The 25,955-nt window shown below is 40.9% G+C and overlaps 2 protein-coding genes across 3 annotated transcripts in view; one reads left to right on the plus strand and one right to left on the minus strand.

The window, feature by feature from the left end:
* The window catches only part of LOC107077309 (uncharacterized), a 28,277-nt gene that overhangs the window by 1,014 nt on the left and 1,308 nt on the right, over positions 1-25,955 (minus strand). Inside the window, exons 2-5 of the mRNA XM_015346413.2 lie at positions 4,901-4,978; positions 3,290-3,316; positions 1,673-1,739; positions 832-869 (exon numbers count right to left, since the gene is read on the minus strand). Of these exons, the coding sequence (XP_015201899.2) occupies positions 832-869; positions 1,673-1,739; positions 3,290-3,297 (113 nt within the window). The 5' untranslated portion in view covers positions 3,298-3,316; positions 4,901-4,978. The remainder of the gene's footprint in view (positions 1-831; positions 870-1,672; positions 1,740-3,289; positions 3,317-4,900; positions 4,979-25,955) is intronic.
* Positions 5,168-25,955, plus strand: caly (calcyon neuron-specific vesicular protein). Of its 2 annotated transcripts, none has more exons than XM_006630322.3 (5): positions 5,168-5,324; positions 15,230-15,373; positions 15,934-16,053; positions 16,138-16,251; positions 21,469-25,955. In XM_006630322.3, exons 2-5 carry the CDS (start codon positions 15,245-15,247, stop codon positions 21,670-21,672), a joined length of 567 nt encoding a protein of 188 aa, XP_006630385.1. In that variant the 5' UTR covers positions 5,168-5,324; positions 15,230-15,244; the 3' UTR covers positions 21,673-25,955. The 2 variants fall into 2 exon arrangements, with proteins under 2 accessions (XP_006630385.1, XP_015201898.1); XM_015346412.2 differs by lacking the exon at positions 5,168-5,324 and adding an exon at positions 9,221-9,469.

Here is a 25,955-nt window from a genome sequence, read left to right on the forward strand (position 1 = left end):
ACGACTGCAGTTGCTGAATCTTGCTGCCTTTTCTGTCTAAGAGGGTTTCAAATTAAATGACTAGGAATCGCAGGAGGTGACAAATTACACGATTCCCTCACAACTTTTCATCACGGTTCCAAATCTCGTATTGCGCCGCGAAAGTACCGCGAGGTCGCCTCATTTTGGCAGCCAATCAACGTGGAGCACAACGGAATAAGAAGAGGAGCACCACACAGAAGTAAACAAACAACAAACACGAAACATCAAACAGACTTCTGTGCTGGCTCCAAAGTTTGACGAGCCTCTCCTCCATTTGCACCGTCCAAAACGCACGCTTTTCTTCCTTCCTTGCAGCCACCATTGTTCTTCACTGTTTGTGGGCGTTGTCTGTATTGTACTTCCGGATGAGCGCTCATTGGCTGTTGACTGCCGCAGACGCTAGAAACCACCCTTACGACTTGCGACTCGCCAGTTTCATTTTGTCGTAGCGAGTCGCAGGGAGTCGTAGGGGCTATTAAGAGCGGTATGACTGAGTCGCTGGGGGTGTCACACTACACAACTGACGGTACTGACAGTCGCGCTGTGACTCTCTACAACTCGCTGTGATTTTCTCACGATTATGTAAAGGAAGGCTACGACTGAAAACCCTAGGAAAAGTCCTGTAGTGTGAGGCCGGCATAAGACAGCTCTCCAAGTCTTTGGCTTTCCTTGGGCTTGAAGAAGCAGAGTGACCAGCGAAGAGCAAAGATGCTGCTTTTCAACAGGAAGGCTTTAGGATTTATCACAGTAACTACCATGTGTTCTAACCATCTCAGTAAGGAATTAACACAGGGTAAATAAAAAACTTACAGCACAACATCTTGATATTGACCAGGGTCCACTTCTTCCTGCAAAGATACGACAGTGTTAAAAAAACTGTTACCTTCATGTGACATTGCAACATGACTTCACAAATCAATTATGCTTCACAACTGAATGACTCACATGTGGAGTAAAAAAATACAATTGGTAGGAAATTAATACTGGATCCTGTCCTGAGTACAGAGAGCATGTAGTTTTATGCTCTTTCAAGAGTGGGCACTCAGCAGCTAAACACAGGTTTCTCAAACTGCTGTGTTTATACATTTCTGTAAAGCAAAAATCACTGTTGCTTAGACAGCATTTAAAAATATCGCAATTTTGTCTGCTTTCTCAAATTGACAGTCACAATTTTTATTAACCTAGTGATTAGGTACCAGTGATCCACATTGTCTTTCAACGTCTAGAAATTATAGAAGTATACTGCACTATACTGCTCGATTAATACATTATTAATTTCTTGCATTTACTGTATATAGCTGTGTATGAGGGAACCTACTTCAAATTATAAAGACAATTTAATTTTCTACCTGAATTAAGGGAGTTGTTTACTTTAAAAAATCATCCTGGCCAAATTCCCCCCTGGGCCTTTACCAATCATGGCCTCCTAATAATCCCCATCTCTGAACTGGCTTCATCACTCTGTTCTCTTCACCACTGAGAGCAGATGAGTGTACTGGTGTACTATGGCTGCCGTCATATCATCCAGGTAGATGCTGTGGTGGAGGGGAGTCCCTATTACCTGTAAAGTGCTTTGAGGGGAGTGTCCAAAAAAGCGTTTTATAAGTGTAAGGAATTATTATTATGAATACAATACCAAGATCATACCTACCCAGGTCAAATGTGGCCTAGCAGTGCTGGCACTGAGGAAGACAGAGATGGTGGACAAAAGGAAAAACCTGAAAGAAAATAAGGACAAAAGCAAAATAGGGATTATGAGGAACTTTTGTGTCTAAGTAACCTTTTGTAGTGCACAGTGGACTTTATAAATTAAACTTCTAATTTGGCTCTTGCCTGATTACTAATTAAACTACTAATTTGCCTCTGTCTGCCAATCATGACTCAGTCATGTCAGTCATGCGTAAACAGTAGTAACTGGGTGATCTTTATTGCTCAAGAAACACATGATTGTATCTTTTGCTTTCATGAAAGCTACATCTTTTTAATTGGCTAAACTTATTCTTAATCAACTCACTTTGGTTAGTGTAACCCAACTCCATGCAAAAAACTGGCCACCCAGCCTGTTTCTGTAATCATTCCTTGATCTCAGTGTTTTGTTACAGCATAGAGCAACACTTCTCAATCATAATAGTGCTATAGTACAATGCTCTGGTATTCCAGTCTTGAATAAATCCTGTGTTTTAAGATAACCTTAATGTTTCTACCGTTTTTACCAAAAAATGAACATATTTTTTTAGTCATACATTTCACCATACATTAAAATAAACAAGCAGTAAATTATTTTTGCATGATACGTTACTGGTAATTAACTACAAACATCACTAAAACAGTCAAGTTTTAAATCTGTCCAATTAGTACAATGGTACTAAACAACACAATTGCACTAAATCAGTTCAATTTCCTATTAGTGTGGCAAAATTGTTAACTTCAATGTCTGATACAATAAATTATACAGTTATAAGTTCTAATTTCCATGTAGACAGTTTAACAATTATTATGAAAACTTATTTCATTTTTGTTCAATATGCTACATTTGCTGATTATCATAGCTGAGTTTCTAAATAGGCAGTTTTGACAGACATTATGGGTCTTAATCCATCAGTTGCCAGCTGGTGGTTTATAAATAAAACAGACAAGGAGTTTCTGCTCTTGACAGTATGAGTATCTGTCAACCCCTAATTTGTCGTTGATTGTCAGTAAAATTATGGATAAAAGACGTTTTGGAGGATCATCACTTTTGGGTGCAGTTTTTAAATTATTTCTGAAAAAAATCCTACAATAAATTCTATATTCATATCTATTTAAAAATATCATTTTCATCAGATATAAAGTTTATTGCATATATAGTAAATATAAGATTTATAAAAAACAAAAAAATCTAATGAAGCCACCTACGTATAATTCAAGCTGTCTTTTTTGTTTCTCTTGAACACATAACAAGACAGATGTAAATGCATTGTTACATCCCATTAAATAGAATAATGTAAAGATGTTGGTTTGCTTTGTAATTTTCATTACAGTTTTTTCAAAGGCTTTAATGAGTAAGTATCTCTAAATGGAGTGGTCAGCTACAGAGGATATGAAAACGTTTTTAAAAATGTTGGTAGATGGTTTCTGGGTCTGTGTAAAAACCATAAGTTTAACTCTCAAACTAATCTGGGTAAATTTTAATGACAGAAGATTAGCTGGAAGTTAAAGAGTCATGTTTCCTTCCCTTGTCTTTCACTTCCACAGTCTAAAACAGAAATCGACTTTAAAATATCCTTACCTGAACATGGTTTCGTCTTGGATGTACCTGTTAGTTAACACAGAAGAAGGCAATCTGAACAATCTGGCCACAGAATAAAACCACAGTGCTATAAAACAGAGTAAAGGTCGTATAATAAAGACAGGTCTGGCACTTTGTACCTTCTTGTTAATTGTTTACTTTCTAAAACAGTGCAGGCTGACGCAGCTTACACGTAAGAGGAACAAGAAATGAATTTCTCATAATGCACATATACTGTACATTGGTTTTTATACTAATGCAACCTGCCGTTTTCACATTTCTTACTGAGCAATGCCATGGCACTGGCTTCTGAGAATACAGAAGCAGCAAATATTTTGATGCGTTAGGAGTTTCCCATATAATGAGGAAAGAGACAGAGAAAAGTATAAGGAGCACTAAAGGATTTGATTAAAAACAATTTTATTAAAGTGAAATATAATTAAACGTACAAACCGACAGACAGGGTACTTGTCTTGTTGCCTGATCTCAGAAGCTCAGCAAAGCTGGACCTGGTCAGTAGTGGGGTGGGTCAGTACTGGACCTGGTCAGGACACTGCTGCTGTAAAGTGGTTGGTGGACCAGTAGGGGGCGCACTTCCCCCTGAACCAGAATTTCCCAACCAAAGCCCCAGTATGGTGATGGCAAACCCTGTCCTGTAGGAGTCTCCACCCGTTCGATGAGACTTTAAACCAAGGTGCTTGATCAATAATGATCTCGTGGCACTGCTTGTAAGTATAGAGGTGTTAATCTTGGTGTCCAGTGTAAGTTCCACTCTGGGGTTGTGAAAGCTGAAGAAATTTCTCACTTTCCCACCTGGTGTGCCGTCTGTGTCCAGCTGGTGGTGCAGAACGGCTGCTGTGTGTCACTGGGGAGTGAGACCCCTCCTGTATGTGCAGCTCTCTGGGATGCTTTGGCATGATAAATGCTATATAAATGCAAAGAATTACTATGAATTATTGGCAGCCATCCCTAATAATGTTACTTGCATGAATCCAGCTTGCTGACTGTGTGGTGTAGTCGTTAGGGCCCTGGCACAGTGACTGGAGGGCTGTGAATTCTGCTGAGAGAGTTGTGCTGTTTTGCAAGCGGTACTTTGCTCCGATGGCAGCAGTAAAATGCCAAGCCGTCTAAAGGAGTACAAATGTCAGCTGCCTTGGAACAAAGCACCAGGCCAATAAATTAATAATAACAGACAATAAACGAATGAGTGTTTTATGATATCGGAGTGGGGAGCTGTGCAGTGTGTGTTGGCTGTAAAGGACAACGTTAAGTTTGATTCCACAATGAAAAGTGGAAAGAAAAATCTCAACGATTCAGCCGTTGAGTAATCTTCAGAATTTACCTTCACTTCTGGTAATTATTTTAACTAACTCCTGAAACAAGTGTATCAATACTAGGTAAGGGAAAGAGCAGGGCTCCTGAACTCAAGATGTTGGATTGAAAGTGCAAACTAGGAATTATTGTCAGGGATCTTTCTCTGGGTGGATTTGGTAGATTAATTTACACCCTTTGTTCTGCTGACAGTAACTAACAAAAAATTATGACGTTGGTTCTCCTAACACACACATAAGAGTGTGTGAGATGGGGCTCAGTAATTGCAGCCAGTCTCACCTTGCTATCTTTCCGTCGTGACTGAAACCGTAGGTCTGGGGAACTTTTCCTTTCGAAAATCTCTTCTGGTCCCCTGTCCTGTGAAGACGGATAAAATATTTAGAGAACATTTTGTGAAATTAGCATAACATGGAAAACTGAAACGGTAACGTGTTCGCTGTTGAGAAAAGTGTGAGAATAACACATTCGCACTTTTTGAGCTCACATGAGTGCCGTTTTAAATTAAAAGTCTGAGCTGTGCAGTAACTCCAGCAGCCAGCGTGCGCGGAGAGCGTCTTCCAGACGCCAGCCTCAGCTTCCTGAGCACCAGAGCACTGAAGACCGCATCACCACGGCAACCAGTCTCCTCCAGCATCCTCCTGCTCTCACGCACTGTAGAAGCACCGAGGGCGCATCTCTACCGTCTTCAGCACCAGCAACAACGGTAAGTCATTACATGCTTAAATGAACATATGCTGCAAATTGTGCGTGATTTCCTGGTTCTTTGACTTTTAGATTATATTTCTGGGCTAAAGTAAACTGTGTATTAATCATAGACCGAAAAAAGCCAAAGACAGCTAGGGGTTTAAAGAGGTTTACTAAGACAAAGGATAACACCGGCAAACCCGCTTCTTCGGAGAAACAAGCTAAACCTTATAGTCCAAGATTTCACCCTTCTGCATTTTTACAAACAGAACGGTGGTCAACTTGACGTGCTTCAGGATTAATGCGTGGCTACAATTCTCTGTTTTACTCTCTCAAGTACTGTGATTTGGTCCGAGCACAATATCGATTTTTTGCAAAACGGTTAATATTGGCGTTTCGGCGTGAATTCGACGCGTATCGTTTATGGTATAGAGCCTGTTTTAATCAGGATGCTTTACATAGTGACCTTTTCAGAAGAGGAAAAACGAAGAAAAGTCCATTCAGTGTCAGCCTCCGCCCATGCGGATCTTTGAAAGACAAAGAGCGGTAGGATCACAGACAGAGGGGTTTTTTGTATAATGTGGCACCGAGTGCGAAGAGGGGGTTCACTGTGCGCAGAGATATTCGTGGTGGTGTTTTTGTCCCTCTGATTCAATGGCTTTAGAAGTGGGTTTTCATTTGCCTAGATTTGAAGAATATGCAGTTAACCGCGGCGCTTTGCACCCGGGACTGCAGCAAGGAGTTAGATAAATGATCCGTCTAGTGCCCGTGGCGACCGGAACCGCACGTCTTTCTAATACTAATCGATAGCACAATGTCACCCTTTTAGACGGGGCGTCACATTAAATATCGGGGAACATAACCCGCTGAATTTACTACGATGGGGGTATTGATTTCAGACTGTGTTCCGTGTTTTGGTCAACTGTAATGTGAAAAATCCTAAAATCCTATTAGATTAAAGTTAGGGTATGGGAATGTTCAGGACAAGAATGATAAATACGTTTGAATTTGTATTTATTCTTTAATTATATTGAAAACGTTATGCAAGGCACACAACAACAACATTATTTTATACCATAGAGTGAATCCTGTAACATGTATCATCTTGTTTCATTTTGTTGTGGTTACAGCTTACTGTATGTTGAGTCCTTTTTACACAATTGTAGACTGTCTGGAATAATCTAAAGGTTTTTGAAAGCACAGTAAATATCCAGGAGTAACACAATTTTCTGTTTGCAGTTTTTGTTGAGGAAATGTTAGCAGAGTGTAAGACTTGCTTTATTATGTGTACATTTATGGAAAATATACTTAGAACTATGCTAGAGAATCATCTTAGCACTGTAGAATCCTAAGGGATGGTCTTTGAGGATAACAAATAGGCAGGTCTTGCTTAACTAACATCTGTATGGCAGCTGTATGAGATCATTGGAGTAATTAATGAACTACTGATAGGTGGAATGTCCTCCTCCTATAATAAACATTTTTATGTTCTTATGTTGAAGGTTAATGCCTGTAACTGGAGTGAGAGCTGGTTAGTTGACAGAAAATAGACAACAGATACATTGTTGATGTTCAAATTATGGTGATGTATTACCACAGCAATCTATAGTAGGACCACTGTCCTTCTTAATTTATATAAGTTATCACTATTCTGCTATAGCTGCAGTGGTTAGCATTGCTGTCTTGCAATGTCTTGGGGTCCTGGGTTCAATTCTGGACCTGGGGTGCTATCTGCATGGAGTTTGTTTGTATTTTTGGGAAAACAGGTCCAGGTGTGAGTGTGTGCGTATCTGTGTCTGTGTGTCTGTCAATAAACATCCTCCAGGGGACACAAGTGGAAACTACCTGGAACTGCATTTTAAACCAAGAACACGAGACACTTCTTTACACAAAGGGTTGTGGGAGTCTGAAACAAGATACTCAGCCTTGCGGTTGAAGCTGATACCCTGGCTTCTTTCAATAAATGGTTGGATTAATTAGTTTCTGGCAACCAAACAGTTAGATGTGCCAAATGGCCTGCTCTCAATTTGTAATCATTCTTATGTGCTTAGGTTCTTAAAAAAGCTGTGCAACAATATCTGTGCTGCTGTTCATGCAAGTAATTTTTTTCAGCCCTGTTTCTAGAAACAATATGCAGTCGAGTTGTTATTCTGCTCATATTTTGCTCATTCTTCCACATTCTGGTTTACTGGGGCTTTACAGCTGGGATTTTGAAGGGATGCAGACACAAGACCCCACTGGCACACAGTCACACGATCGGGTATTGCAGGTATTGTCTAGTACAGCTCTGCAGACACCTTCTGGTGTTCTCCTAGTTCTCCTCACATATTTCCTTCCACTGTAGCCTGTGGAACTGTGGTACACAGCTGTCCCCTAGTCACTCTGCTCTGTTAATTGCAGTTTAGGAGTGACTAATTGCAGCCTCATCTCAGTTCTGCAAAGCTGCCGCTGAGAAAGGGAGACTGAAGACAGGCGAGAGCCCTCTGATCTCAGTGCCATGACAGATCCCCTAATTACTCCGCAGCCCTAATGACAGGATATTGAGTCACGCCCACCTGACCACACCAGAGGCTTGACCAATAGGGAGCCCTGTGGCAATGTGGGGAACTGAATCAGCCAGAGCCACAGTTCCCAGCCCTCCACAGGAAAGCATGGATGTGCCCAGACATGCAACACCCATCCTCACGCATCCCTAAAGGGCAGAAACGTCTCTTCGTCCAGTTTCTATCTCCTCATTTACCATGTCCATGCACATGCTGGTTCAGACAGAATTTGCAAACCTGCCAGATGACTTCATAGCCAATAAAAATGTAAATAACATTAGTGATTAAAAGTGTAAGTGAGTTTTATTTCCTGAAAAGATTTACGTCTGCCGTAAGTTTGCTTTTTATTCCCCGTTAGGGGTATGCAGTCCATTAAAAGGGAATTCCTTTTTTTTTCCTCCATATGTATCAAAGCGATGTTGAGACTATGTCTTACATCTGGGAGTTTTATGAGAGATGTGGGACCTTTCTTACTCACTCAGCTCATGACTTGCCCTGGCACATACCTTAAAGACAAGGATCGCTTTCTCTTATTACTGAAGCAACTTGCCATTTCCAGATAAACAAAGATACAGATCCCCACACACTCACACCAGAGCCAATTTTCCCAGAAGCCAGTTGACCTACTAGTATGTCTTAGGACTCTGGGAGGAAACCAGATTGGATCCCAGTGGGAACCTATACAAACACAATGAGAACATACAATCTCCATGCAGGCAGCACCGCGGGTCTGGAATTGGACCCTGGGACCCAGTGCTGTGAGGCAGCAATGCTTACTCCTGCACCGATTAGCATAAATACTAATACCAGATGTCACCCTTGGTCTCAGATGTTTATGACATTTTCAACTGATGACCAGGAAAAGCTCACACCCTCAACTTGCCCTCTTCTGCTCTTCCGCGTATAAATGTCTTGCCTCCAGAGCACCCACTCACGAATCTTCACTCGCGCCCCTCACTCCATCCCATCATCACCCTTGCAGCAGCTCTGTGGCCATTTGCTCAGCCAGGCAGCCTACAGTAAGTCAATAAAGCAACTAATCTGAATCTCGCCTCTGCTATATAGTAATGTGAGGTTGGCCAAAAATTCATCCAGTAATGTTATTCTCAGTCACAAAATGAGCAGAAATGCGGAGAGCACAAAACTCACAGAAACGTCACTTTGGTTTTGTTACCATTCTTCTTTCTCGTGGAGGAATTTCAAAGCTGTTAGTCATCTAATGTCCCAGCAAAAAGCAAAAGCTTTTAAAGGGCTGCAGAGACGTCTCCAAAGACAAGAAAAGAATGCCAAAATACCACAGAAGAGCAGATGAGAGGAAGAAGTTCTCTGAGGGAGGTCCTCAGTGTATTCATTTGCAATTTCAAGCCATTCTTGGAAGAACACAGAACACACCAGCCTGTTGATATCTGAGGATTAAACAACAGATTGCACTGCGCTGTGAAGCTTGTGAAGGAACCGACTGGCATGGGCGGTGTATTAGCTGGGAAGACGAGAGCTTGTTTTTCTTTGGCAGCAAACTACATTTTTAGTGTCCTAGCTTGAAGAAAGAATCCTTGGTGCAGGATTGAAGGCACGTTTGGTCACAGTGCAGAACGCAGTCATCCCTCACATGCAGTAGAAGGTAAAAGGACACTTATTTGCTTAATTAATGGGATGCAGGGAATGTGAGGGGGTGGAAACCAGGATTACATAAGGAATGACATTCTCACCAGGTATAAGTGAATGAATAAAGGTAGATACTGTATAAAAGGCATGTTTCCCTTCTGGTTTTCTGCTCTACTCGTGAAGTGGTTTAGTAGTTGCATTTACATTTATTAATTTGTAAGTCTCTTTTATCCAAAGCAACTTACAATCACATTCAGTCAATGTGCAGATGACAGCAGCAAAAAACAACAATAAAACCACAGAGAACAGCAAGCACAACATTAATTAAGTGTGAGAATATTGCACAATGAAGAAGAGCCTCAGTGCTGCTTGACAATAAGTAATAGTAAGGAATGAGCATAGTCAGCATGGAAGGGTCAGTCACCGGCCTCTGGGGTCCAGTATGTCCTGAAGAGATGAGATTTCAGATTCTGTTTATTCTGGAAGATGACGAGTTAGTCTGTAGTTCTGACTGTGACAGGTAGATCGTTCCACCTCTGGGGAGCAGCACAGAGAACTGTCGGACCTGGGACTCTGGAGGTGTGCAGGAACAGTCAGCCCGAGGAAGGAGATCTCAATGCCCCAGGGGTACATGGGGCCTGGCAATGCTCTGGAGGTGTGCAGGGACAGTCAGCCTGAGGAAGCAGATCTCAATGCCCCAGGGGAACTTGGGCCTGGCAATGCTCTGGAGGTGTCCAGGGACAGTCAGCCTGAGGAAGCAGATCTCAATGCCCCAGGGGAACATGGGGTCTGGCAGTGCTCTGGATGTGTGCTGGTACAGTCAGCCTGAGGAAGCAGATCTCAATGCCTTAATGTTACACAGGGCCTGGCAGTGCTCTGGAGGTGTGCAGATACAGTCCTCTTGGAAGCCATGTAAGTCAGCATCAAGATGATGCTTGCAAGAGGCCCCAGAAAATAAAACCGTGCCCATGAAATACACAAAAGAGGCAGATAAATGGGAAATATATTATAATGACTTGATTCATAATGTTGATTATTTTTAAGCTCATGAAGCATTAATGAGCACTTGGATCAAGGGTATGGCTGGCATTAGCACTTACACTAATTAAATTGTCAGGGCAAGTTCTCTCCATCTCTCTGTAATTCACACCAATTGTTCAGAACTGTGTAGGAAGTTTTAACTACATGTCATATGTGCAATTTTATTATTACACTTTTCTGGTACCCTTTAAATGAATTCACATGCAGAGGTTTTAAAGAGTTGTCATTAACAACTGCAGGTTACTGTTGCTTGGCCATAACTGCACCATTATATAGATTATAATTTCTCATCTGTCCTTTAACATTAATGCAAAGAGTGTTTCTGGGTCAGCGAGCAAACTTCAATAAAATGCAAAAGTAAAAAATTAAGAACGGTAGTCATGCTTTAGGATATGTTATGAGATCTTATTGGAAGCTATCCAGTAAAACTGTCAGAAAAATTATTTACATTAACAATCCAAATTCCTTTTTATACACCACTTCATATTCAGCTGAGCTCAAGCTGAGGTTTGGGGGAAGTAAAGACTCAGGAACAGTCCTATCTGTCACAATAGGAAATAAACATAACTTCACACTGACAGAGGGGGCATGACCTCACAGCTGGTCACACAGCAACAGGAGTCTATGCAGGGTGCCACCTGCCGAGCTCAGCCAATCAGGAGCTGCTCCTCAGACAGCTGGCCATGGATGGTGAGAGGCACAGCTTGGATTCAAACTCACCACCATCTGGATCTGTTCTATTTGCAAATTCTGCCAAACAATAATAATAATAATTCAATGTATGTGACGGTATAAAGTCTATTCTGTTTTTTAGCATCTTTCTCAAACGATACCTCCCTTCAATGTCTTTGCTATTGCTATCTTGTTGTCAAAGAATGGCTGTTTCCGTTTAAGGCCTCCAATAAAAACCCTCTTCACATGTGGGAGACCAAAACGATTGCAACTTCATTCCCGAGATCCTGAGGCACTAGTGTGGAGCAGGGGGATTGCTGGGATTTGAAATCCCATGTGGGTCACTGCTGTTGTGCCATTGAGCAGGCATTTTCTGTCAAAAATATTTGACTGCTGCGTGATGTTATTTAAATACTGGACATGGAGGGCTTACCCCAGCTGAAGTGCAGGTTTGAACTATTCAAAGTTGAGAGGGATTTCAGCACAAATGCATTCCCTCTTGCTCATCCAGTCCCCCCAGGGAGGGTGGTGCCCTGGTGTTACCAGAAAAATCACCACGTCTGCCGCCGGTTGTCCTCATCCCTCCTCTGGAACAGACTGTAACTTCCTGTTCCAGCCCCCAGGTGTCTCTCTGCCAAAAGCCCGTCCTGTTGTACATCCCGAGTCACCTGACTGATTGACCGGGGCGCGCCAGAGAGCTGGTGGGGGGTGGCGCAGGTGTGAATTGCTAAGGGCTTTCTCTCGGTTTCTGTCTAACAGCTGCTCCCCTAGACGTGCCGGACACGTGCCAGCTCGCAGTGACGTCGGGGAGAAGTGTACCCCTCCTCTGCTGCGCCCCCTGTCCCGCAGAGAGCAGCCGGTCCGCAGGCCCTTGCTCTGCCTGCACGGTGTTAGACACAGCTGCAGGGCCAGGTCTTCAAACACTGTCACATCCGAGCTGGCCGAGTAGACCAATGTACCAAACCACTGGCATTCCAACCTTTAATTGAAACTCAACATAAAAACAGTCTTTTCCTTGGTAATAACCGGACACTTGCCAGTTCATGTGCACGTAAAGCTGACCCAGGTGGCTGAGTACAGATGACGGTTTCTCATTGGGCTCCCACTGTGTTTTTGGGATTGCAGAGGATGCGTATTTTTCTCCGTTCATTTGACATCGTCTCCAGAGCACAGTTGCCTCTTGTGTTCATGAACTACTGCTGACACATGTAATCCCAGCTTTTCTAGATATTTTAAGGCCCTAAAACCCGTCAAATGTTCTCTGGGATAAAGAAAAGAACATTAGTCTAATTGTTTCATAAAATCTAATTAATATCTTGGCGATAAAATTCCCCTTTGCTCAATAGTTCCATTACTGGGATCAAAGAGAGTATAATTACATTTCAAGCATTTGAAAAAGTCACACTGCCAAGATTTAAAAAAATCACAATTACAGTACATCTTGTAAGAAAGAAGCTGGCACTTCTGGTATTTGCCAGTGCTTTACTAAATAAACCTAAAGACACATTATCCTAAGGTGGTTAAAAATAAAACAGAATAAACAAAACTTGTCACGTTTTAATACAATTGATTCAACCAAACTAAAAGCTTGAGTGTAAATGTGAGGTTTGAGACATGATTTGAAAGCGCTATCTGATTTTCAAGGTCTGATATGGGCTTGGGGATCATCCCATGACTCTGTTCTTGGAGCAACAGAATAAGCAGCAGGGACTCCCAGTGTCTCCCAGGCTTTTCCAGACCTGTCCAGGCTTTCCCAGGGTTCAGGGTTTGTATTGAGCACTGAAAGAAGTCAGAGTCTGAAGAGCACACGTGATGTGCTGGTGTGTAAAGAGACAAGAGTTCAATGTAGTCAGCAGAGAAACTGTTAAGCCCTTGAAACGCAACAGCAGTGTTTTGAATTTTCCACTTTTCTATTTTAATTAAGTTAAGAGATTGTGCAGTTGAGTTCTAAGCATTTAATGGGGACAGAACATGTTCTGCACACATAGACCACATTCCTCTAGGTGCACTGTTGCTTAATTTTGTCTCTTCATTTTACTTTATTTATGGGAAGCTTTTTTCTGCATTGATAGGGAGTAAGGTTCTGTACATCAGCCATTATAACAGACATAATGAATTGCCCGTGTTGTTGCGGAGCTCTTGTATGTAGTGTTTCTAGGTGCCGAGCTGTAGTCTTGATTAATGCAAAGGAGAGACTGTGTAAATGTGTTGCTTGCCAAGTATAATCACAATCCCCTGACAGTTTCTATCTTTGCTTAGATGTGAAAGAGCAAGTGTTGACCAGGAAGATTACAGAATCCTTGGTGATACACTAAAAACAAGATCTTCCTATCCTACACTGTGCCCCTGCTCTCAGACAGTTGCCAAGACAACACGGGAACATGTGTGATTCCAGCTCCCAGCCTCCCAGAAACAGCCGCCTCTCCTCTTTGCTGTACAAACATGCAGCTCTTGGTTCTGCAAGACGTTTCTTTCACCCCCGGCTCCTCCAGCCTTATTTAATCATTTATCTTGCGCAGTAAAATAAATGAATACAGTTATTTTGATTTGGTTATTCTCTGACATTCGCATTGTTAAACAAATGAAACACTAAAATACAAACATTACTGTAGTGGGGCTTATGATAGCACTGCCATCTGCTTTAGGGTAACGTGCACTGTGTCATTACCATTACAGAATAACAAGCTTGTTACAATAACCTTCAAATATTAATAACAGGCAGTCAGAACAAAAGCACAATTCCTAAAATTGTAATGGAAGTGTAGCTTATTTTCCATTGACTTCCTGTATTTTTAGAGGTATTCTATGTGCATGTTATTTGGGAAAATCCTTGCTACTAGATTCTCAGAATCTGGAATCTAGAATCTCAGGGGATATGTGGTCAACAATTTGCCCTGCCCTTTAGGAGGATGGTTTTATCTGGAAGAGACGTCAGAGATTTCATTTGAAAATCAAGTAATAACAATAATCTCAAAGTCTTTCAAGAAACAGAATGTAATATTTTGCATGTTACATCATAACCGTAACCAACCATGATATAGTAAAGAACTTCAATGTATTCCCAATGCATTTCTTCATATAAATGTGTGTATTTCAGATGCCATTGTATGGGAGATAAGAAACTACAGCCACCCATTTTCCAATCTCTTTTCCCATTTTAGTCCACATTCCACATTTTTAGCCTAACCTCCATCCATTTTCTAACTGCTTAAACCAGTTCTGGGTTGTGGAAGCCTATCCCAGCAAGCAATGGGTAAGGTGGGATACCCCCCGGACGGGACACCAGTCCACCGCAGGGCAGACACAAACACAGGCACGCATGCTCTCACACCTACAGTAGGGTCAATTTTCCCAGAATCCAGTTAGCCAACCAGTGGGAGGAAACCAGACCGCCCAGTGAAACCCAAACACGGGAGGAACATTCGAACTGCATGCAGATAGCACCCCAGGAATTGAACCCAAGGCCCTCGTGCTGTGAGGCAGCAATGTACCATACAACTGCGCAGCACACCGCCCCAGATAAGAGACTTATTTAATCAATTCAGTGAAGGCCATTTTTTAAAACCAGATATTTTATGGTTTGTCCATTTAACAAAATAAATATGAGAACCCTGAATAGATAGTACCAGAGAAATAAGGTGCTGTGTCTGAAATTTAGAAGTGAGAGCTCTATTGCAATGTCATAGCTGTTGCTTGATCCTGCTGTATAGCTGTATACTACACTTGTAAAACAAATCTCCCTTTAATATTATTGAACAAAATGCATACACATTGCTAAAACTTTGGAGAAATACTTTCGCTATCTAGTTTTGCAGAAAGGTTTTGTCAAGAAACGGCCGTTAGGGGTCTTATTCTATGCACTGTCTGCCTTTCCTTTCATTGTGATGCTAGAAGGGTGCCTTCCCTCAGCTCTGTGTGTTTCTGATTTGCGGCCGAGAGTGGTTTATTAGAAAGTCACAGGCCACCAACGAAAACTGCAGGCTTCCCCTGTCGTCAGGCGCTGTTCAGAACAACCAGAGAAGCTCAACACTCCCCAGCCAGTTATTGTGTCTTTAACCCCCAGAGCTGCCAGTCAGAGATGGTGAAGTTAGGGAGCAATCTGGCTGAGAAACCAGAGAAGGAGCAGGCCCTGGAAGATGGGTTTGATAACATCCCTCTGATAACACCCCTGGACGTGAGCCAGCTCCAGCAACCGTTTCCCGACAAGGTAACACAGCTCTCATTACAAAGAGGGACAGACGAGCTTGCTGGACACTTGTCACTTATTAGGTGTTTTTATTAATCCTGTTCTCTCTTGCACACTGTATAATTAGCTATCATGTGTGTGTGCCTTGATAAAAATAAAGCAATTTAACATGTACTGTACTAAGGCCAGTCACCTTAAAGATATAGTAGACTCCGTTTTCACTTCTAGTGTAAGACGCTATAACCTCCAGCAACTACTACTACCAATCTGATATCCTTTTTGATATCCTTGGGAAGACTGCAGCACCAGAATACCACAACTTGCAGTTCCATTCAAGAGTCAATCGTACTTCTAAAAAGATCTGGTTTTGATAGTCCGCAAGCCCTTCACAGCTAACAGTTTAAGCCATACTGGAACAGTTTCAGTCACTGTTTAAAAAAAAAAATCAGCTATCAGCGCAACAGTCTTTACAGACACATTAACATGGTGAAGGATCAAAAGCTTCCACACACAATAGAGGACTTGACTCTCTCGATGTTTTTATTCCCAGTCGTTAATGCATGTACACGGTCTCTTCCCAGGTAATTGTGAAAACCACAACAGAGTACCAGCTGCAGCAGAAGAAGAAGAGAAAGCTATACGTGCCTGGCATTAAGAAATTGAATATAAACCTGTATGATGAAGTGTCAGAGAAGGTCAAGGTAATGCCTAGAATTCAAAATGTAAATGTGTTTTGTGTTCTCTACAGACTTGCAAGACTCACAGTTTCTATGTGTTTGCTTTAGCTAACTGGTCTGATCCTCATCACTATGGCATTCCTGGCATGCCTGCTGCTGTTGGTAATGTACAAGGCCCTGTGGTACGACCAGCTCAGCTGCCCAGAGGGCTTCGTTTTCAAGGTAAGACCACCTGAAAAGCGAAGCTCTCGAATGATTGCCCGTGCGCGGTCATTTTTCATTTTGTACAGTGAGCTTGCAACATTTTATAACTGTATATTTCTATGCAATACTGATTAACTAAAATATATTCATGGTATTATTTTAATATTATAATTGTTCACCTTTTTTCATATCATTATTATAGATACTATGCTAAGCTTGTTCTCTTCTCTATTTTTACAAAAGCTTTTAAAACTTCCTTATTGCATCTTTTATTCTGGCGTGCATGGCATCCAGTTGTTAGAGTAATACCAGAATGTTTTTTTTTTTAAACACATGAAGTCTAGGTTTTAAAGACTATTTTTTGAAAGTATATACACTATCTTGTGAAAGTATTCAGACACTTCCTATGGTGTCCCATTTTGTGAAATGACAAAATGATATGCACATACTAAAACTGAATGCTCAGACTGAGACATCTAAGTGCAAGATAAGTTACAGTAATGAAATAAAAACTAAAATGTGTTGATCGCAAATGTATTCAGACCTGTGATTTCAATATTTGGTAGAGGCACCCTTGGCAACAGGTTTTTCTGGGTTAGTCTCTATGAACTTTGCCCACCTACGTGGTGAATTCTTTTGCCCGTTATTCTTAGCAGATTTGTTCAAGCTCACTTAAGTAGCTTGAGGATCACTTATAAGGACAGCAGTTTCCAAGTCATTCCACAGATTCTCAACAGGAGGACTTTGACTGGGCCACTTTCTTACTCGGTGCCCCTCCTTGTGTTTCGACTCACTGTCCTGCTGAAAGGTTTGTTTTTGTCCCAATTTGAAGAAGGGTTTCCTCCAAGATTTGCCAGCATTTAGCTCCATCTGTGTTTCCATCAGCCTTGACAAGCTTCCCAGTTCCTGCTGATGAGAAGCAGAACTCGAACATCATACTCCACCACCAGGCTCGACTGCAGGGATGGTGTTGACTGAGTGATGCACTATGCTGGCTATATGCAAACTAACTCTGCATTTAGACCAAACACTTCCAATTTTGTTGCCTAGCCACACCATGTTTGCCACATGTTTGCAGGATCTCTCAGGTGATTTGTTGTAAACCCTGTGCAGGATAAAAGTCCCATTTGTGGAATGACCAGGATATAGTTGATCCCTGGACACATCTTCCCATTTCAAGTATTGAACTCTGTAACTCTTTCAAAGTCCCTGTTGATCTCACAGTGGTAGTCCCAGTCAGTTTCCTTGCCTTCCTGCCATGGTCTTCATGGTTAAATCTTTGTTTGAAACTCACTGCTTAACTGGGGGATCTCAAAGAAATAGGTAGATGTATTCATTCTGAAATCATGTGAATTAGTATCAGTACACACAGACAGAGGCCACTCAGTAACTCAGGATGTTTGTGAACCTAAATTTAGGTTTGCCAGAACAAAAGGGTTCAATACTTACTGTATACAATCACAACTTTTTCATTTTCCTTTCATATTATCTATTTGCCTCTTCAAAGTGTCATGACTGTAGCTTTCAAGTAACAAAATGTGAAAATTGTGCAAGGGTCTGAATACTTTTGCAAGACACTGTATATTACTATTTTGCTAGAATTGTGTTTCAGTTTGAGCGTGATTGTATGGAAAGAAATTGGGGTTACAAAGCACAAACAAGCAGATAGATTACATGCTGGCTGACTTTAATAACTGTGGTCGTATTCTGGAACATAAATAATTCTTTACCATTTTCTTGAAAGACATGGATATCGAGTTGGGGGTGATGCTGACATTTTGTAGTAATAATTAATGTGATGATATTATTCAGATGCCACTTTGTTAAACCATGAGCATGAAGCCTGCCTGGTTGAGAACGGATTCACAGGGCACCACAGGAAACCACAACATGATTTCTGAGATATTTGCTTTATTCTAACGGATAATTATGGCAGACATCTTTTGATTTATATTGTATTGAAAGTCTCCTTTTTGTGTTTTGTGGTTGTATTATAAAATGAGTCAGAAATAATAAAACCGAAGAGTGGTTTGTGCTGCCAGTGAGAGAACAAGTGTGTTAACTGAACTGAATTTCTGCCTTTTTTATACGTTACCCATTGCTCCCAATCTTGGTTCTGCCAGTTTCACCTCAATATTCTGCAAGAGACATGTCATCTCCTTCAAAAGTTGTTTCCTTTTCAACTTTTGTTAAATCTCCAATGCATTGAAATAATCATAACATCTTCTGGTGTCTTTAGATGATGAATGATACCGGAGCGAAATGTTCTGGGAGCACCTGTGATAGGTTTTCATTAACAACAACTTCATGTTCCCACTCAAATGGGCATAATGCATGTTTCAGCACTGTGATCTCGTGCCTTGTTTGTCAGCTTAAACAAGAACATTGTCATCTTATAATTTCAGTTTTAAGAACATTTTTAGATTTTGCACATGGCTTAGCAAGGAAGATGATGCTTATTTTGGGTTGTGTGATGGAGAGAGGGGGCTGTCACTGGACACAGGTGTGGAACCAGATATACCTGGGCTGAGTGGGTGGAGTCTGTGGAATTCCATGTGACTGAAAGGGGCAACCAGGATTGGCTCCTGTGGAATTAGCCACGCCCCTTACAATAGCCTTGAGAGAGGGGGAGACGAGAGAAGGAATAATGTAGTAAGATGTAATAATAGTAATGTAATAACATATCAAACAAGTTGCTGCCATGTCAGCGGCACTGATGTCCAGTGTGGAGAAGATGTCCCTGACCAGACAGGATCAGCTGTGACAGAGTAAGGCTATATAGACAGCAGTTCTTCTCAGCTAAAATCTCAGTGGGACTCTGTGAGCTGAGAGGCAGTTTTTAGGAAATCAAGCAAATGATACTGTACAGCAGGAAGTTACAGGCATCAGATGACCTTATGATGAGAGTGTCAGAGAGAGAGTAATGTGAGAACTAGTGTTTTGTGAAAAAGGGAAAGCTAGGCGCCACAGAGAAGGCTGGAATGAATGCTCCTACGTGCACTATTATGCGTTTGTATTCCCGATGTGGGAAGAGCTAAAGGATAAAAAGACCAAGATGGCGATGAGCTGACAGGATAGAGAATCCTGAGACAGAACACCCTGAGGGAAACGGTCAGAGTTCAGAGGAGCAAGAATTTGCTCTTCCAGAAAGGGATCAATGTCAAGCTATGATCCCAGAGGCAATTGGAGAGTTCAGGCAAAAATTGTAACATACGTCTAGTGCAAGGCCACTAAAAACGTTATTTGCATGACGAGGTTAGACTGAGATAGCAACAGACTGAGAGTTGGTGCTGACACGGTCTCAGTTGCTTGTGTTAGGAAGAAGCTAACACTCCTATTCCCCACTGATTAACACGGTAAACACTGAGAAACCTCACATTGGAGATCACAGATGTCTCCATTAGGCACACCGTTCATCTTAGTTTATGTGAATGTAAATCATGTTTCTGGAGTAGCCGGTAAACTTGTAAGGTCTGCAGACATCACAAAAATAGGAGGGATGGCAAACACAATACCGTTGGAAAAGTAAAGACTAGGATGCAGTAAAAGACTGTGCCGACACCTAACACAAGAAATATAATGCAGATAAGGGCAAAGAAATACAGATAATGACAATCCTAAAAAAATAGTCAGATTACTTCATATGCAAGGGCAAAGGCACTTTATTACACAAAGGGTAGTGGGTGTCTTGGACAAGGTTCCCAGTCATGCTGCTACACCTTATTCTCTGTGGACATTCGGGAAATGGGTTACTGAAATCTTCCTCTTAGCAACCACAAGACCACGGAAGAGTTGAATGGCCCAATCTTCTGTTTTTTGTGTTGCATTTCTTTACAATTTCGTGGTTTTCAGTAGATTTCCCAGGTTTTTGGCTGTGTTCTTTAAGTTCCTGCAATCTTTTGGTCTAGGAACAAGTAAAGTTTATTCCATCCTGAAAGAGAAGAAAAGAAACACAACGTTTCCGCTGTGGAGGCTTCTTCTTCACACCCAAAGAAGGCTCCACAGCCGAAACGTTGCGTTTCTTTTCTTCTCTTTCAGGATGAAATAAACCTTTACTTGTTCCTTTGCAGCTCCCTACTTGAACGACTTGAGTCTTTTGATCTCGTCTCCTTTTTCACTATGATGATACAGTACAACAGTGTGAAGAACAGCCACCTTGTCTCTAAAGCAGCTGCAGGATGCTGGATTTTTCAAGAGAGAGTTTTTTCCCCACCAAAAACATGTGGCGTAGAAATTCAGGATGGCGATAATTAGGCATGCTATGACTTAGTTGCAATTAAAGTATTTAGTGGTGGCTTTTAGCATTCCAACATGACATTTTTTTAAATTAAAAGAAATATTATAGCACATTATAATGAAATGATTATCATTTGTTGTGCAAAAACAAAATGTGAAATTCTTTCTTTCAATAAACGGATCTGTAGGTCAGATGTCTCGATTTTCCGTCTGGTAATATTTCAGTTCCTCAGGCACATTCTGGCTCTTCCTTGAATCTTTCCCTGGACGGTTGGTGACATTAAAAATGAAAAACGTCTCCATCTTCTTTGAACACTTCTAGGAATTTAATTCATTCTTTTATGCAGATTAACTCAAATAACAGATCTATTGCGGATGTGCGTTGAAAAATAACTTTATTGGGAGTGATATATACTGAGAAGTTATATATAAAGAACTTCTTTCTTCAAAATGAGATATGGGAATGCAGTACTGAGAGATTACAAACCTATTAAATAAGTCATCATTATTATTGTTTCACTATTTAGTTATTTTAAATAAATTGCTAATGTAAAACCTTAAATCCTGAAATCCCCAAAGCTGGTGTTATAAAGGGATTATTTTAAAAATGAGTTTCAGTATGAATTAAATTTTTAGGCTTTCTTCAATCCATCACATAACCTAGCCTTTTGTCCTTAGCAGTTCTGGCACTCTTTATAGAAATGTTAATGTTCAGCTCTTGAAAAGAACAAATTAAGAACAGCGAGAGGTGTCTGGAGCAAACGGTTCAGCCATGTTTTTGAAACAGATTCTGGAATTCTTCAAAAAGGGGTAGAACAAGATTTTTTTGGGTGGGGGGGGGGATCAATCAGCAACTATTAATCAAAAGCACGACACTGTCTTAACAGCCCACCTCCTGCATTTGTAAGTCTGCCTGTGTTCTTGTGCGTGCACTGCAGGCAGGGGCAGCAGTCTTCTCTGCCATCGTTGTCAATGTCTGGGTTCTGCTCTGTTCCACAGCACAAGCACTGCACCCCCGCAGCCCTGGAGATGTACTACTCAGAGCAGGAGCCAGGCGCAAGAGGGGGCCTCTACACTGCCATCAGCCACCTTACCCAGGCCAAGAAGACGATACCCGAGCTGCCGTCTCCGTGGCTACCGGTAATCAACGCCTTGAAAGAAGCAGAGAAGGCTAAGGAAGAGTCCAGCCATGTCCAGCAGTAGGACTCCACTGAGATAATCAGAAGCAAATGTATCACACGTACAGTAACACGCGTATTGTAACTATCAAGGTATAATACTTAAAAATAGTTTAGGAACGTGCCTGATTCACATACTGTTTTCCCAGAATATCCTGAAATAATGTGTTATTCAGTGAATTTTACTGATAGGGGATGTAATTTGTGGCCTGGGGCGGGACATTTCTGCTTCTCATCCGTCTCAAGGATTTATAAAATGTACACAGCCTATTGAAATCACCCTCTTTAATACCAGATATCCTCGGGAAGATTTCACAGGACAGTGTTATCAGTCCTGAATTTTATACAGTGTCCATGAACACAAGTGGAAACTTCACTCTAAAACACTTGAACTGCCCAACCTTAGGAATTACAGTACATTGATTTCAAGGATTTATTTTCTCATCGACAATGCAAATCTCACAAATAAAGTAAACTGTGGTACAACTTACCATGGGATTTTTAAATGAATACAATGTACATGTCACATGCATGTCACATTCCAAATTCTGCAGCTTATTTGGGATGGCATAGACAAATATATTAAAACAAAACTCCGAATTTGAATGCACTGCAGAACACCTAATGAGTAAATTTAATCTGTTTTGTCCAACTCCAGGTTTAAACTGTAATTAATCCATATTTTGAGAGGTAAACTATCTGAACACACTAAAGGCCTTACTAAACTATTTCATTTTTTAATAAACTGGTGGAACCTATTTTTGCATTTTCTTAATGAGTTAAAGTCCTTTCTCTCACCTGGATACATGTCATCTAAGCTGAAACCACATGGGCAGGTTTCTGTGTCTGACACATTTGTGAATTATCGAAGCTAAAAGTATAGTAAAAGATCATTAAAGAATAAGTATGCATGGTTAAAACTTAATAGATCAAAATTCATTCTGAAAATGTAATCATTTGTGAGTACTGGCAACATGAATTAAAATGCAAAGCGTCCATAATTTGAAGCCCTGAAAATTGTTCTAAATTCGACATGTAAAAACAAAACGCCAATCTTCTGTCATTACCGAGCTCTGGATAAGACCCAGACTGACACTATAGGCACAGTGTGAACTGGGGTTCTTTCGTCCAAGAAAAAATGTTTACATTTATCACCCACACTTCCACAAGCAGACCCGTTGCAGAAATTAACTGCAAAGAATGTGTGAAGTATTGTTAAACATATGAAACAGGATGGGACACTGGAACTAATTAAAGAGAAATGACTTTGACAGGTTTTATATTTTATCCACCTCAAATACAACTTTTAACTTGCCATTACTCATACTATTGCTATTTTTTGTAAGGCTCACATTACTCTTTTGCATGTTGTTTAATTCACTGGTCCATCATTGAACTGCAGTACAGGATGTCATCATGTGTGTCTACAGTAGTACTGTCAAGGGGCCAGTATAGTTGGAGTCACTTTTCTGTTGAAATTCCCAATTATAAAACAAAGGAGCATCATAAGTATAATTTTCTCTAGATATTTAAGATTGGAGACTTTGGATGCCATCTCTGCAAAATGGATAATTACAGGAAATCCAGAACATTTAAAAAACTGAAAAGTTAAAACTAAAATTTACCTGGAAACACATGCACAGTGTTTTTGATGTTTGGTCTTTCATCGATTTCTGTAAGACTCTGCTGGTCACAGGACACTGCATTCTGTGACTCGGCATAGGATTGATGGGGAAAGTATTTCAACAACCTCAGTTTTCAGATGCACAAGGGTCTTGGAAAACAATCATGCTCTTAAAGCATTTTTTTTAAAATTTCCTGAATGGTTTGCTAATTTGGGTATTTAGCACCTTTGGCAGCAAAGTTTGGAATGATAACGTCCCAACTACAGCAAGCATTATTTTTGTTTCCCACGTGTAGAACCAAAGTTACACATTTAAAACTATTTTTATTTAATGCTTGGATGGACTTCATTTCTCCAGCAGTGCAGTCACGTGATCCTCCCACTTTAATAAACTGCAGGGGTTCCTGGGGTCTTTGGCACAGAAAAGACTCCAGCATTCGGAAATACTCATCTGCAAGCTGCTGTTGTGAAGCAATAATGCTTTATGACAAGTGCATGTAAAATATGTTGTTCTGCCATGATGTTCCCATCCTTTATGTGCAAGACACATTGACTTGCCTTGAATTCAAAACAGGGCACGTAAGAAACATGGAGCTGCAAGAAACATGACGTGTCTTTGATTTGAGTATTATTTTTTACATGTTGAATTTTTCCTTTTCCATTCACATTTCCTAAAATGATTTATGCCAATGTTTCGTACAGGATATATGCTGGTTTCATTCCAGTGTGATTTTTCTTCTCATTCTTTAGCGAAACACCATACTCGTTTTTTTTTTCAGGTTTGTGAGCAACTAACACTACAGTAACTGTACCTGCTTGTATGACCCCTTTTAAAAATGACTGCAATTCAAGATCTACAGTATGTAGTGTACCAATGGAGCTTTGAAAAGCTGGGATCAGTACATGCATTTCAACAATGGATATTTCAGATACCTGCTCATAGCGCTGAAGTGTGATCAGTCTTCCCAAAGCCCCTCCCTACAGATGTGTTGTCAAACAATTTTGCTAAATACTTAATCTGAGAGTCTGAAGGTCTTTGCACTATGAATCACAGAGAGAATAACGAGCTCAGCAGTACACAAGCACTTCAATAGACATGGGCGTGATTGAGGTCTCCCCTACAAGACTCCTACTCCTCCTAGAACCCCTGCACAGAGGTGCCCTGTTTTATAGACCCCCCAGGGGTGGGGGGTAATTAAAGGGGAGGTGAGGGTGCCACCTGGGACAAAGCCAGTAAGAAGCCAGACTTCTTGGAGAAAAGCTGGGGTATGTGAAAAGACGAATTCCTAATGCAATAAATTGTATAGGGCTAATAAAGAAACATTATAAACATTATATATTATTGAAACATTATTATAACATTATAATTCCTTCTCTCACGTCCCCTTATACGTTAGTAACCACATACAGCCCTGGCGTTTCTGTGCCCTAATTGTTCATGTTGGCTGATGTCGTAAGCACAATATGTAGAAATCATGGCAAAGAGCCTTAATGGACACAATGCAGTTTAGATTTAAATAATGAAACGAATATTTCTGCAATTTCGATTACATTAAGGACTACGCAAATACACGTCTCTCTTATAGAAAAAGAAGCCGTGCTACCCGCTTCCTGCGTGTGGAGACTACTGTTCCCACTGGAACCTTGGTCACTCAACTGGCCCGTCACAGCTCTCTCTCTCTCTGTGGTGCGAGATTTATTTCCTGTAATCCTGTACATACCTCATTTAAGCGCAATAGTAAATTCGATGTAGATCGCAATACTTACCATTCATGCGCAGGTCCACGAAACAGCTTGTCATATCTTTTATTTTTGGAATTGTGTTCGTGTCTACTTTGTCTTACAACAACAGTGTTCAGCTCTTCATAAGATGACCTTCCTCTGTCCATGTGCAACACAGAAGCACAAAACCGCGGTGCTTCACGCGTCTCCTCGCAGCAAATCAGAGGTTAATGTCGTTCTGGGTGCACACTAATCCGATCAAATAAAATTCAAACCGATTGCCAAACGGACGGATCACACAGGTGCACCGCGCAGCTCACAGATGAGTGTTTCAAACGATGATGATTCCCACAATCGGATGCCGTGTGCAAAAACCGGATTTTGGGACGGAAAACAAATGCGACGTTGCATTCTAAAATAAAAGGACTCATTGGATGGTGCCCCGAGAAATCAGTTTAAACGCACTTTAATATGATTCCTGTGCCTGTTTAACCATAGGAAGGGCGTACGAAACTGCAGTGTTAATCTTATTAAACTCCATGCTTGGAACAGATTATTGCCCTGTACTTCTGTTTTATTAAATCATTCTTAACATTAAATGACTGATTTTGCTACAGTGTTTGCCTCACAAAGGCTTAATTAAATCTAACACTCTTGAGTGTTGTAACGAATTGCTGCAGGTCATGGTGCCCTTTCCCAAGCCTTGTGAATATTTTAAATGCTGTATAATTGTTGTGACTCGCTGGTTAACCACTTGACTTGCAAAGCATTTCCTGATCGTTTTAGTTGTATACTTTGATTTTGACAGCTCTTTGCAGTTTTTTTTTCATAGAGAATGTGACATTTTGTGTTCACGATACAGCAAACAACACCTATGTGTGAAGTGCCAACCTATGTGTTGTCATCTGCCTTGATCTGATTTGAGAAAAAAATAAATAAAGCCGTGTTGTTAATTTTTCTCA

The sequence above is a fragment of the Lepisosteus oculatus genome, chromosome 4 (genome assembly GCF_040954835.1).
Source record: "Lepisosteus oculatus isolate fLepOcu1 chromosome 4, fLepOcu1.hap2, whole genome shotgun sequence".
NCBI classification, from domain to species: Eukaryota; Metazoa; Chordata; class Actinopteri; order Semionotiformes; family Lepisosteidae; genus Lepisosteus; species Lepisosteus oculatus.